General features: G+C 51.2%; 1 protein-coding gene across 2 annotated transcripts; it reads right to left on the bottom strand.

Annotated features, from left to right (window-relative positions):
• Nucleotides 1-8651: 8651 nt before the first annotated feature.
• On the bottom strand, nt 8652-13135 carry ATOX1 (antioxidant 1 copper chaperone). Of its 2 annotated transcripts, none has more exons than XM_052684695.1 (4): nt 13054-13135; nt 11812-11887; nt 10325-10477; nt 8652-8872 (listed from the first exon to the last, which is right to left on the bottom strand). In XM_052684695.1, the coding sequence occupies exons 1-3, from the start codon at nt 13057-13059 to the stop codon at nt 10344-10346; spliced, it is 216 nt and encodes a 71-aa protein (XP_052540655.1). In that variant the 5' UTR covers nt 13060-13135; the 3' UTR covers nt 8652-8872; nt 10325-10343. The 2 variants fall into 2 exon arrangements, with proteins under 2 accessions (XP_052540655.1, XP_052540656.1); XM_052684696.1 differs by lacking the exon at nt 13054-13135 and adding an exon at nt 12876-12973.
• Nucleotides 13136-13596: the final 461 nt, after the last annotated feature.

A 13596-nucleotide genomic window follows, 5' to 3' on the forward strand; every position in this document is an offset into this window, starting at 1 on the left:
TCACTCGGTATTCTGACTTTGCAGCCCATTACTCAGCCTGAGCAGCTGCCCAGCCAGAGGCAGCCAAACAGCCAAACCTTTCAGGGCTGTTTTGCACTTCTGTTCTTCCTGCTTAGGATGAAGTCCCCAGCACCCTTCTCCTTGCATTTCACCACAGCAGACAGCGTGGCCATGGTGCTCCACTGCAAAGCAAAAGCAGCAGCTAAGAAGTGAGGCTGTTGGTTGCTGGAGTTTGGGTGTCCCTGAAGAGTGTCTCTGCTCCCGGTGCTGGCTCCTGGCTCTACTGAGTGTCTGATACTCTGATTTATATTGTCAGCACAGCCCTCACAGCACTTCTGCTGCATGTGAAAGGAGCAGATATCAGCACAAACATCTGTACGGCCAAAGGGAAGCAAAAGATAAACAGAACAAAAAGGAAAAGGCAAGGGAAAAAAGAGATTGTGGTGGGGGCTGTGTCACCACTGCCACTTCCCATTGAGATGAGGAACATCTGCAGTCGGGATCCTGGGAAGGTGAGAGGGAAGACCCCTGTATGTGGCTGCATGCTGCCTAAAAGCCTTTCCTGGATGCTGTGTGGATGCTGCTGCCGCCCTCATGGACATCCCAAAAGGGAACACCTCTGTGCCCATGGAGGTCACTTGGTGACGGTGTCTGATGCCACGTGGGTCCTTCTAATAGGAACAAGCACATCTGGAGCACCTTTTGCTCCTCAGCTCAGTGTCACTCATGGGTTCTATGGCTCCAGACGTCACATATCCCCAGGATCCAAGTTTCATTTGGCTGATCCACGCCCGAGGAGTTGAATGCTCTCTGTGCTGGATTAGTCACGGCTCGCATTGAAGTCATACAGCTGTTGGTAGTTCTGTGGAGGAAGGAAAAAAAAAAAAAAAAAAAGAGACATCTGGAAAGAATTTTAGGGAGGGGAAAAAAAAAAAAAGCAAGAGAAAAGAAACCACGTTTTTGTAACTGACAACGTGGCAATTGCTCAGTGCGCTTTAGTGCAGCCCAAAGCTAAGCCCTCTTCTAATAGCTCAACAAATGGCAGTGCCAGGAAGATAATTATAACAGGGATCAGGGATTTCTTTACATACGTGGCGGCTTAAACCCTGGGTTTGGGAGAAAGCAATGAGAAGCCTGGTGCAGCAGTGCAGCCACTTCTGGAAATAGGGTGGCATGAGGAGTCGTGATGTCCTCCTGGTTATGGGGAAGAATGGGACCCCCAGTGTGGGGCACACTGCCCAGCCTGAGAGGATGACAGGGATTGGGAGGCAGAGCTGGAGCAGCTGGCTGGCTCTGTGACCTCAGGCTTTAAGGAGCTGTAGAAATGACGGAGAGCTTGCAAAAAAAGAGCCCTCTCTGCATTCACAAGGCTTAGCAGGGCTGTCGGAGAGGAGATGTCAGGCTGCCAAGAGAAAGTGTGGACCTCACACATCTTGAGGATCATCAGATGTATCTGAAGCTCAGGTGCCAGGCAGAAGGTGGCCCAGGGTTCTCATCATCTTTGCAGTGCCTGTGGTGTTTTGCTCAGCTTCTGGTCCTGCTGGGTGCTTCCTGCACCCCACGGCACCCTGACACTCCACTGGAAATGCAAACAAGAGCAGAGTACGTGGGGCTTGACCTCAGCTTGCAGCAAAGCCAAGAGGTTTGCAGGCTGAGGGCTGAACTCGAGATAACCCCAGTTCCAAATCCAAATTTCTTCATCCTCCTGGAAGCCCCTTGGGCAGATCTGGGCTGGAGCAGTGCAGGGAACCCTGAGGCTCACCAGGAGGTGAACAAATCTACTCTAAGGGAAGGAGAGAAAATTGAGTGGTGAAGATACGAAGGGGTTCATAACCCTGCAGTCACAGACCTGCTGATGGAGCAGTCTTCCCTGCTCTCAGCTCTGGGAGGAAGAGCAAAGAGTAGGAAAGGAAGAACTTTCCAAGGAGTGTTTTTGGAGAGGAGTGCTCCTGCATTTATAGCTGGTGGATGCTACTGCCAAACAACAAACCCAAAGTGCACACAGATAGGCAGGGTGCCCTGGGATGTCTGTGGGAATGTTGCTCACTGAGATGTCATTGATCACTGTGCAGTGAGCTCAGGACACACAGCTGTGAGCTGCAGCCATGGGGTGCAGTGGGGAAGGATGGAGTGGGAGGGGAAGATGAGTGAATGAGTGTGGAGCACTGCTTCTCCCAGCATCTCTTCCACTGCCTGTTCCTGGAGGGCTCTGCAAGAGGGTGACACAGGTGAGCAGGCACTGGCTCTGCTTGAGGCAGATGGAGAGAGAAGAGTGGCTGTCACTGCAGATTTTCAGCCGGAGGGCTGTGGGAGGGGAGGAGAAGCCCAGCTGTGCGTGGCTCTGCAGTGAGTCACAGCCCGGCAGCAGCTCCGTGTTCCCGCTGTGTGCGTGGGCTCCTCCATGGGAAGGAGCCTTCACCCTTTGCTCAGTGTGTCCCTGCATGAGCCCAGCATCTCCAGTATCCGAAGGGCCTCGTTGCCTTTCCTGAAAGGACTTCCTTGCTGCAAGGGGCTGTTCTGCATTTCTTCATGAACACGGGAGTGCTGTGTGCCTGGGCTGTGGGGTGAAGGCTCAGCCCAGCTTCTTGGCTCTGGTACATGTGATGTGCAGAATGTGCCACAAAGCTTCTGAGAATAGTGCAGTGAATGCTGGAGGCTGCAGGCAGCCCCACCTCGCTTCAAGTGTTTGCCTAAGGTGCACTCCTGAATCCTTCTGGGGTTGACAGGTGCAGCTTAGCAGCTCCTGAAGCTACAAATAGAGCTACTTGAGGAAATACACATGAATCCACCTTCCAGCCCCTGGGACACAGAGCAAAGGAGGCTGGTGGGCTGCAGGGCAGCTCCTTGGCACGGAAACGCAGCAGAGAGCCCCCAAAGGCTTGAACACTTGAAGGGCTCAGGAAGGTCTCTGGGATCAGCTGCCTCCACTCTGGCACCCCAATGGGGCTCAGCAGGGCACATGGTGAGTGCTGGAGTACCCCAGGAGCGTGCACACACTCTGGGAATGTGCAGCTTTCTATCTGTTGCTCTGACACTTTCTGCTGGAGCCAAGCTCACTTCAGGACAAGCCCTGGCTTGAGGTGTCCCAGATGATCGTGCTGGGCTGCCAGATGCAGGAAGCTTCATAAACCTCCTCAAGCAGGAGACAAAACGGAGTTGGTTTTGGCAGGACATATTTGGGAGGATCTTGTGCAGAGGGAAAAAGGAGTCACAGGTGGGCTCAGAAATGAGCAAGGGTGGTGTAGGGGAGACAGGAAGAGATGCTTTCTGACAGCAGGGCTGTCATCTGTCCCGAGCTGATTTGTAAGGGTTTCACTTTTCAGCGTGAAAGAAACCAGAGAGGACACTGGCTGAAAACACAGCAGGATGCTGTGTTCTGCATATGAGGGCATATGCAGAAAATACCTCATCACTGCTCCAGTGTGATGAGTTCTGGGGAGTTCTGGGGAGCTCAGTTTAGCCCTGAAACCTGTTTACTTCCCTTTGAAAACCACTGCCCAGCTCGGCTGGGTTTGGCAGCAGTACTGGGGCTGTAGGAGGACCTGGGGCTGCTCCGTGCCTGTGGGTTTGGGCAAGGTGGGACGTGGTCAGCCCCAAAATAGCAGCAGGGCTGCGGGCGAGCGCTGTGACTTTCCATCCCCTGCCCAGCTCGGGGCTGCCTCCCTCTCTTGGGACCTTCTGCTAAAATTAACAGTGCTGCCCTATGCCCTGCTTTGCTCTATCGGCAGCTGTCTGAGTGGATGGGGAGGGGGGTGGAAAGCACACTTAAAAAAGCAAAAGTGTTAGATATGGATAACTCCCCTTTAAATGTCTCACTTATGTGGGGGGGGGGGGGGGGGGGGGGGGGGGGAACACAATAAAAGTCATGGAAAAATGTCTTTACTTGCAGTATGAACCTTGGGGAGGTCCCTAGGCTCTTTCCTTTGTGATGCTGTGACTGCAAATGAATTGATTATATCAAGAGTCTGCAAAGAGCAGAGAGAAAACTACAGAGGAGTGAAATGAGCGTTGATGATGCCACACCCCCAGTCCCTTAATTTCACCACTCTTCTTCATCCGCAGGCTTAGAAACAAGGAATGTTATGGAGAATGTTACAGCTCCCCCGCCACGACTGTGGAATCTGGAATAAGAGTTGGAGGCTTTCTGCCTTCTTCCCCCTGTGGGGGGTGAATTTTGAAACCCTCCTCCCTGGGTTGGGTTGCCCATTGTTTTGCAGGGCGATGATGAGTGGTGCTGGTTCCTGCCTAGCTTCCCTCTGTCTGAACGTGGCCCTTTCAGTGTCTGTTCCATGGCTCCTGCTGTGCCCAGGAGGTTTGTGGAGGGGGTGGCCCTGGCTGACCCCTTTCTGGGGGTGCATGGTGCTGTGCATTGGCCCTTGGTGAGAAGCCTTAAGGAATCAGAGCTGGCCTCTTGGTTTCCTCAGCTTTGTGTCCTGATCATCACTTTGACATACGCCAACCTCAGGGCAGGGCGAGCTCGGAGGGCTGCTCCTGAAACTGGAAAGCTGAAAATCTCCCCCCCCCCCCCCCCCCCCCCGTGGTTGGAAGGCCACAGAGAGGGCTCTGGATGTGCCACATCTCTGCTTTCTTGGCTTCTCCGCTGGCAGAGGAAAAGCTGAATTAAGAAAGCAAACGGAGAGGAAACTGGGGAGGAATAACGGCGGCACTGTGTGCTGAGGACAGCTCTGGACTCAGTCCTGTACTGGTTGCCCTGGAAATTGGATGCTTCCCACTGAGCTGCCCACTTTGCTGGCTGCTGCTGGGAGGGGAGCAATGTCCAGAACCACCAGGGAGGAAAAAACAAAGGGGAATATGGATGCAAATGATGGTATCAGGGTTTTCTCCATTAAGGGAGACCCCAAGCTCTTTTGCCTATGCCTTTTTGGACAGTGGAAAGAAGTAAACCCCACCAGCTCAGCAAACACACAAAGTGAGGCAAAATCCAAGCACTTTGGGGGCTGGCTGTGGGTCTGCAGCCCTGCAGTGGGGCTCATCCACAGAACCTGGGAGCCAGCGTGGTGCTCAGCACAGAAACAGCAGCCCCAGAAACACAGCATCCCTAGGAAGGAGCAGTGGACCGATGCTTCAATCCAACCAGGCAGCAAAAGACTCCCTGCAATCAGTGCCCAGCACCACCTTTATGGGCACTGCAGTGTGTGCCCCCTGCAGCACCCTCTCCCATGCAGCCTTTTGATGCCAGCACTGCACTATTATTATTATTATTTAAAGGTATGCACAAGAGATTAAGCCAGCAGTCCCTGTTATGATTGCTGGGCATTGTGCTCCATGCTGACGCTGGTTTCTGTGGGCCAAGCTCCATCCATGAGCGAGCAGCAGCTTCAGAGGGGGGATTTAGCTCAGCTGAGTGCATTTGGACATAGTGGATTCCTGCTGCATTCAAGCATCTCCTTTTACTCACCAGGGAATGGGCTGAGTTTGTTGTTTCAACATTTTCTCATCCAACTGTTGGAAATGGGTGAGCTGATCCCTGATGGGCTGAGAGATGGCCCTGTCCTGGGAATTCCCTAACAGCTGTGTTCCGTGGGAAACTCGGACACACGGCAGCATCTCAACACAGCACGACTGCTCTGGACCAGTGAGGACAAAGCTGGGCAGCAGCCAGCAGCCCTTCAGGAGGAGTTGGGAGGGTACAAGAGCAGGGCAGGGTGGCAAACGGGGGACCCTGCATCGTGCCCCATGCATTGCCTCCCTACCTGCTCCCTGCCACTGCTCCCAGTGCCACCACCTGCAACAGCTGCAGGGCTTGGAAACTCCACTTGCCCAGAGCCTGATAAATTATACCTTAGTCCTAAAGGGGCTCAGGCTTTTTTTTTTTTTTTGCAAACACATGCAGCACAAAAGCTGCCTTTCTCCCTCTCATTTGACTTTGTTTTCTCTCCCTCCTCATCTGCTTTCAGCCAAATGGGTGAATAGCTTCAGTATATACTGTGGGAGGATAAAGCCAAGGCTGGAGCAGTGGGAAGGATGCAGAACAGCAGTGCCCTGTGCCCGCTGCCTTCCGGAGGGGTGGGCACTGTTTGCTACCCTCGCTCTGTAACCCAGCCTCCATCGCCTCGCTGAACCCTTTAAGACTGCAGCACTGAAAGAAAATATTTGTGCTCTGGCTAGCACATGTGCACGCTTCCTGCTCTTGAAATCCCTAATTAAGCTTGTTTTTTATTTATTTATTTTTCTTTTTGTTTAGAAAATCCTTCCCTTTCGGGACACGGGATGTTTTTCTCCAAGCCATTGGGGATCACCGTGTGCAGGAACCAAGGGGAATCTCCCATCCCTTGCCTGCTTTCTGCAGCCTGTGGGGTTATTTTGGAGATTCTCTCATTTACTGGGTGGTTCAGCTGAGTCCAACCTCTCCTTGGGCTAAAATCATATCCTGTCAGTGAGATGGTAATTAGAAAGCATCAAAAAGCCAATGGTGCTTAAGGCAGTGCCGGGGTAACGAAGGCAGCTTCTACTTCTGTGGATAAAGGACTGAGTTTGGAAGCTGTAGACATTTCCACTGAAATCAGATTTTGGTTTAAAAAGGGGAAGGAAGGTAACATGGGGTGAAAAATGCCTCCCAGGAGCATAGCAGCACTACAGCACTGCTGCAGCCCATCTATCGGGGCTCACCCAGCTCTTACTGGTGCTGCGGTTATACGTGGCCCTGCATACCTAAGTGGGGTGACACAGGGTGTTATCACCCATCTCTGGCTGCATGCTCGTGGCCTTGGAGATGCACACTGCACTCCCTGGAGGCAGGACACCAGAAGGTAATTTTTCTGGAGGTTCCTTATCTTATCCCAGTGAGACAAAGGAAGGCAGAGAGCGTTCTGCAGGTCTGGCTGAAACGCTCTGTTCCCTGATAAGCTTGCAAGGTTGACGCAGGAACACAGGAGATGCTGTCCTGCTGAGTTGTGATGGAGAAAACAAGCAGCAGCTTGGGCTCATCCAGCAGCCCTGATCTAAAAGGAATCACTGTTGTTTGGTGTTCTCCCTGATGTGCCTGTTCGGAACAGGGTCAGTGCAGCAGAGACAGCAAACAACATGAGCCACACACACACAGAGCTTCCATAGGAAATCAGGGACACCCTCGGGGAGGCTGCAGTCCTGCAGATGGATGCTGAAGCTTCAGGCATCTGGAGGAGTCTCCCAGCTGGTGGAGGGCAGAAACCTCTGCTTGTCTGGCTCAGTGATAAGCAGGCTTCAAGCAAAACAGCCAGTTCAGCAGCAGGGAGGATAAGCCAGGGGAGTAGGGAGAGTGTAAGCTGCAGCCAAGGACGAGCAGCCTGGATCCCAGCAAGCCAGACTAGGAGTTACTCCCTTGTGTGCACGACAAGGACAGCTGGCTCCAGGCACAGCAGTGCCACAGTGTGCCACTCAGCTCTATGCCAAGCTAATGGCATGCATCCTGTCCCTGCACATGGCCATCAGAGCAGAGCTGCTGGGCATGCAGCTGCCAGTAATGGGCTGGCTGTGTCTGGGAGGAAGCTGAAAGCAAAAATTAGCTAATATTGGCAAGAATACCAGCTGAGAAAATGCAAGAAAACGATGCAGTGATGTTACTTTTATCATTGATCTTATTCTCTTTTTGAGAATCGTGATCATTGATCATTCTCTTACATTAAAAAGTAATTAAAAGGGTCTGCAATGTGTTCCTTGAAATGTCTGCAGCCCCTGGAAGTGCATCTGCAGCAGTTAGTTGTGCTTCAGATCAATGGTCAAGAAGAACTTGACGTACTGAAGCTCTCCAGGAAAAGATCAAGTTGCAACAGTGCCAAATGTAACTTCAATGTACAAGTGTGAAATATCTCCTAAATATAAAGTGACCACTTCCTTCCAATTTCCGCTGGTTTTCCTGTCTGCAGATCAAGCCACACGTAACTGGTAGACATAGAAGACATCCTCTGAGTGAAATGACCCATCAGTGGGCTGAGAGACTTGAACTGAACAAACGGAAGCTGGACCAAGCAACAGTGCAGCCCATAAGAGAGAGTCCCACATCCCCCTGCTTCCTCCATCCCTTCTGCACTTCTCATCAGCATGGGCGTTCTCCTACCATGCCAGTCACACCTGGGGATCTTGCCCAGCATCAGGGCTTTGTGGTGCTGTTAACCTGTTTGGCAAGCAGGCATGGAAAGAGGCAAAAAGGTGAAGGGATTGATCCAGGTGTGCTGAACTGGACTCAGGATCCAGAATGATTCCTCACGTTCCTATGGGAATGTACTGACCTGATAAGCACTGCACTACTGCCAAGTCTGTTTCTGCTCCTACCTGCAATGTGGTTGGCCTCTTAGCTAAAGCATGTTACTGGGGTCCAGTGATTTCTGCCCAGCGGTCTCCTGCAGCCCCAAAGCACGCTTGGGTATCGCTGACCTACAGCACCCACTCTGCAAAAATTCCTTCTTCCCATTCTGAATGGAAAGTTAGTGTGTTCTGTGGAGGAAGCAAACATCCGCCACAGATTCCCTGAATCTAAGTGACCTTCAGCTGAGTTTTCCTGAGCCATGTCTCTCAGGCAGAGGTTGCAGTCAGCTTCTAAAGATAGGGGCAACTTCCTCAGACCTGCCTTGCATGTGATGGTAGTTTCCCACCCTTAAAAGCCGCTTGTACAGAAAACCACATAAAGACACACAAGACACACAGACACATGCTGAAAGATAGAAGCAGCACCTCGATTTACTGTGGGGCTAGAAACAACATATAACCTCCTTCTCTAGATTTGTCCACTTTTAAAGCCCAAATGCAGCTGTCTCCTCCTGCCAGCTCTCTCCTTTCCGACATCAGGCAGGGTAGCAAAGGTCAAATGTCAGAGCAAGGTGGGAGATATGCAAACAGCTTAAACCATCTTATTTGCTGGTCAGGTTTTGAGTTCCTGTAATAAATAAATAAATAAACAAGCAAACAAATAAGTGGGAGAAAAAAAAAAAAACAGAGGCACGGAGGAGATAAAGCTATGCAAAGATGCCCTCTGCTGGCCACAAGTCAAAGGAAAAGGTGATGGTTAATTCTTTGCAGATATTTCAGATGGAGTTCATAGGTTCCCCTGCAGATTGATACTGGCTCCTGCAGTCAGTACTGAGAGCTGGAAACTATTTGAGGCACCAATCAAGTCAGAGCGTGCTCCCCTCTCTCTCTTTTAAATAGCAATGTTATTTGATTAAAGTTAGGATTTAAACACAACTTCTTAGAAGTATTGTTAGCATGCTCATATGATACAAATTGCAGATATTTTGTCTGTTAAATCAGTCTACTAAACAGTGCAGATATACTGCATGCAGATATTACTATCAGTTCGACTTTTTCTTCAATCATTTTAAGTCCTGCTGGCTTAAACCTCTCCTTTAACTTACTGACTGGGAATTAATCAGCGTGAACTGATTTTGGTGCACTTCTGCTGGATAATTGTGAAGATCAAGTGAGACCATTTTAAAACAAACTAGGCCATTTTAAAACAATGCTACCGCATTAGAAAGCTCCAGCACAGAGCCAAGCTTTTAAGAGATGCTGCATAATTATCAAGGACACTAAAGAAAAGCACATACAGTGAGTGTGCAACCCTCTCCTCTCACTTCATTCTCTTTCACTGAAATTCAATCCTGTCCACAAAAACCTTTCACAGGAAGGAGGGTGCATGTCAGCATCATGCAGGGGCTCCAGGAAAATCCACAGGCTGCAAGAATTGGGTTGTCTTTGAGATAGATGTTCAATTGGCCAGGGGCTGAAAGAGTTGGGAGCCGATCTGGAAACCAGCATTTCAGCAGGGTGCTGCTCCTTTCAACCCTTGGAGGATGTGTAAGTGCAGTAACAACATGATCAAAAGCTGGAGTTTCCTTTGCTAACAAACAACCCCCTGAAGCACCTACTCACAGGTGTCTTTCTGTCTCATCACTGTCCCCAGCATTTTTGGTCACTCTCTCTGGCCATTTCACCAATGTCCTTGGGGTTTGTTTTCATTCATGATATACTCTGGCAAACTCTAGGTTCACCTAGTAACTGCACAGAGGCTACGTTCTACCTCTCCACACAATTAGATCATACAAGCATCAGTCAAAACCTCTCAAATTATCAAATGCCATAGTTCTCCTTTGGCTGCAGATACTACAGCCATAGTTCGGATCCTATGGGCTTTGCAGAGCAACTGAGGAGTCCTATATGGAAATGGTGCTGGCTGCATGTGCTCCCACTGCTTCTCCAGCATGAGGGGATTGCTAAAGCTAGACCTACAAGTCTCTCCTCCTTTGTGCTTCCCAGGAAACAGTGTGGTTTACTGAGAAAGCTGGAACAAGCTCAGATCTCTTCAGTGTTTCATACACCTGATATATACCTAGCCTCCTCACAGCAGGCTACTGCACAGACTTCTCCCCCAGGTAGGATGCGCTCTTTCCAGTCTTCTTTAGAGTTTCCAATAGGGTGTCAACATTGTGCTCTGACTCAATGTACACCTTCTTGTTGGGCAGGTCAATATCAAACTGGACACCTGGAAGGAAAGCAAAAACATTTTACTTAGGTAGAAGCAAATGGTATGAGAGCAGGGAAAAGCTCACTTTCATGCATTTATGCTCCCAAGGCCACCAAGTCAATCGTACATGCCTCTTGTCAGCAAACTTCTATCCCGTGACCAGCCAGCACAACCAGAGCAGGGTCCCACCAGCACTGGTACAAAGGAAGCCAGATTGCCTATAGATGTGCATTAGGTGCCATAGCTTTATTAGGGGGCTTTATTAGACTAGCACAATCACAAGCATTAATGAGAACGAGTAGAGTTTAAACCGACCACTATAACCTCCAGACAGCTCACTCTGTACTGAGATTTGGAATGGAGAGACACTAATAAGGAGATGATGTGGAAGTTAAGATGGGGTTGGGGCAGGTTTTATCAGTGGCAGTACCAGCTAGCAGCTGTAAGCAGGAGGAGGACAAAGACACCTTCCATGTGGGTATCCCACTGGTAAATAAAGGTCAGCTACTCTCAAACCAGTGAGAACTCAATGAAGCTACCCAACCATACAATGTCACACAACTTGTAGATACGTAATAGCTTTGGCAGCTCTGCTGCTCCATCCCATGAGGCTGAATTTGGCCAGCATGTCAAAGAGTGATGGGAGAACAGAGGTGCTGAAAACCACACACAGAGGAACAGAAATCACCACAGCCTGGCAATGGGGTCATGAAGAATTCTCACAGCCTTCAGCTTGGCGATTGTGAGCTGTTCCCACTCGGTGAGGATGGGTAAACAGGATGACAAGTCCTCATAACTGGTGAGTGCAGGCCAAATCCTGCTCTCCTGCTGATCTCAGCACAGAGGAGACACAAGTTATAATTTTCCATGTTGTACAAAAAGCAGGCTGTGCAAGCTGCCACCAAACCCTCTGTTCAGCAGCTCTTCACCATGACTGTCCTGCATTTGGATGCCGATGACACATTCAGGGAAGCAGCACAGCTACCATCGGCCTCCTAAGGAATGGCACTTGGCAGGAGATCCACCTCCTCTTCTTCTGCCCAGCCATCCTGAGCATTGGGGTGCAGCTCCTGGCAGCTTCGGGACGAGGTCCTGGTGGTGCACAGAGCCACCTGATGCTTGAAGCCTCCCGCATCCCCAGCACCTCCTCCTTCCCATGCTATTTCTCCAAGGCTCACACCAGTTCTGCTAGCAATCAGCTACCAGCAGCTCTAAAGCAGAGCGTTTGGTGGCAGAGTTTTCCACCCGAACACTTCCAGCTGTTACCCACATTGCTTCCTGCTCAAAACGGAGGACCACGAGGCAGTGATGTCTGGCCCCAGAGTCGTCACACACCCTGTAGCTTGACTCACCTCCCAGTCTGTGCAGGACACGGGTGACTGCATTGGAGCAGCCTTCGCAGGTCATGTCCACAAAGAACTCGTGTCTCTGCAAAAAGACAGACGAGGGGTCAGGAGCATTCACCACCATCTTCCACGTTCTCCTCTGGCCTCAGGGAGGACAGCTCCAACCTTCCTCAGTCAAAACATCCAAACGTTCCAAGATGGGTTCCTCAGCAGAACTGAGAGCTCTCAGTACTTCTCCCTGTGGTGTCCTCGTGTTGCCCCTCACAGAACAACCACAAGGGACCTCTAGAAACCGCCTGGTCCAACCATGCACTGAAAGCAGGACACCTCCAGGGCCAGTTCAGCCCTCCGGATGTTCTGCTGGACCCACGTACCATGCACAGCCCAGGAGGAGCAAGTCCCCTGCTTTGCTCTGCAATGCCCACCCTATTCTTGTGCCTCTGGGCCCCGATGTCACAAACCCATAAAAACATCACAAAAATAAGTTTGAGGACTGCTCCCCAGCACTACCTGCAGTACTCATGAGTGGCACTGGGCAATGAACATGTGCACAGCCCTAACAGTGACCACTGCTCTCAGCCTTCAGTACCGGACAGACCCTCATCTCCTCTACTTTCTACTTTTCTTAGCTTTTCTTTCTTTTTTTTCTTACTTTTCCTTACTATCATATTTTTAAGTTCTTTACTATGAGAGTGGTGAGGTGCTGGAACAGCTGCCCAGAGAGGCTGTGGATGCCCCCTGTGGATGCCCTGTCCCTGGAGGTGTTCAAGGCCAGATTGGATGGGGCCCTGGGCAGCCTGGTCTGGTATTAAATGTGGAGGTCGGTGGCCCTGCCTGTAGCAGGAGGTTGGAGATTCATGATCCTCGAGGTCCTTTCCAACCCGGACCATTCTGCGACTGTGATTCTTTACCTGATTTCCTTAAAAATGAAAAGCAAGATCGCTGCTTCCTACCTGCAATCCCTCCATCTTTTTACTCCAAACCAAGCCTTTCGCCCCCCCACCATCTTCACAGCACGGATCAGTCCGGAACTGAGCAGAACCGCAGCGCTCAGCACCACCATTTATTACCATTTTCAATCTGAACTGGCACTTCCTTGATGTTTTGACAAGCCAGCGGGAAGGAAGCCCTGCATTTCCCAGGCTGGGCGCTCGCCACGCTGCCCGCAGCCCCCGGCCCTTCGATCCCCCTCCCCCCCGACTCCCACCCCCCGCCGCCCCGCAGCCCGCCCGCCCGGCCCGCACCCACCGGCATGGCGCGGCGCGGTGCTGCGCGGCTCCCGGCTCGGAGGAAGGGGCGGGCGCTGAGCTCAGCTCCGCACAGCGCCCCCGGGGCCCCGGGAGGCTGCGCCGGGTACTCGTTGCCCGTCTCTGCAGCGGGAGTTTCGGAGCTCTCGGCTTCGGCTCACCCGTTTGCTGCGCGTGTTTGTTTCGATGCGTTCTTAAGCGTTTTTAATGGGACGGTGTAAGTTTTAGGAGAGTTGCTTTTGTTCTGAGAACCGCACCTTGCTTATGTTTCTCTTCCCATTTATCTGATCTGTGCGTTAGAGTTGTTGAGGCTGAATGGCGGCTCTCTGGGTCACAGCGAAACAGAATTTCAGCCAAAAGCCCTCGCTCTGCTCACCCAAGGTGGGAGCAAGGCTGATGCCAACTGAGAGGCCAAGAGGCTTAGAGAAAGTGGTTTTGAGATGTGCCGTGGGGTTATGGACAGACAGAGGAATCAGGGGTCATCTCTACTTCAGAGCATGCTGAGTGAGAGGATGCTGGTCCCTGAGGATGGTTCTCTCTGCTC

Source organism: Tympanuchus pallidicinctus, unplaced genomic scaffold, assembly GCF_026119805.1.
Source record: "Tympanuchus pallidicinctus isolate F22 unplaced genomic scaffold, pur_lepc_1.0 scaffold21, whole genome shotgun sequence".
Taxonomy (NCBI): Eukaryota; Metazoa; Chordata; class Aves; order Galliformes; family Phasianidae; genus Tympanuchus; species Tympanuchus pallidicinctus.

Coding starts and splice junctions, on each gene's coding strand:
- ATOX1 (XM_052684695.1), bottom strand. Junction 10,478..11,811: donor TGTCCTGCACAGACTGGGAG/GTGAGTCAAGCT, acceptor CTTTCCTTCCAG/GTGTCCAGTTTGATATTGAC.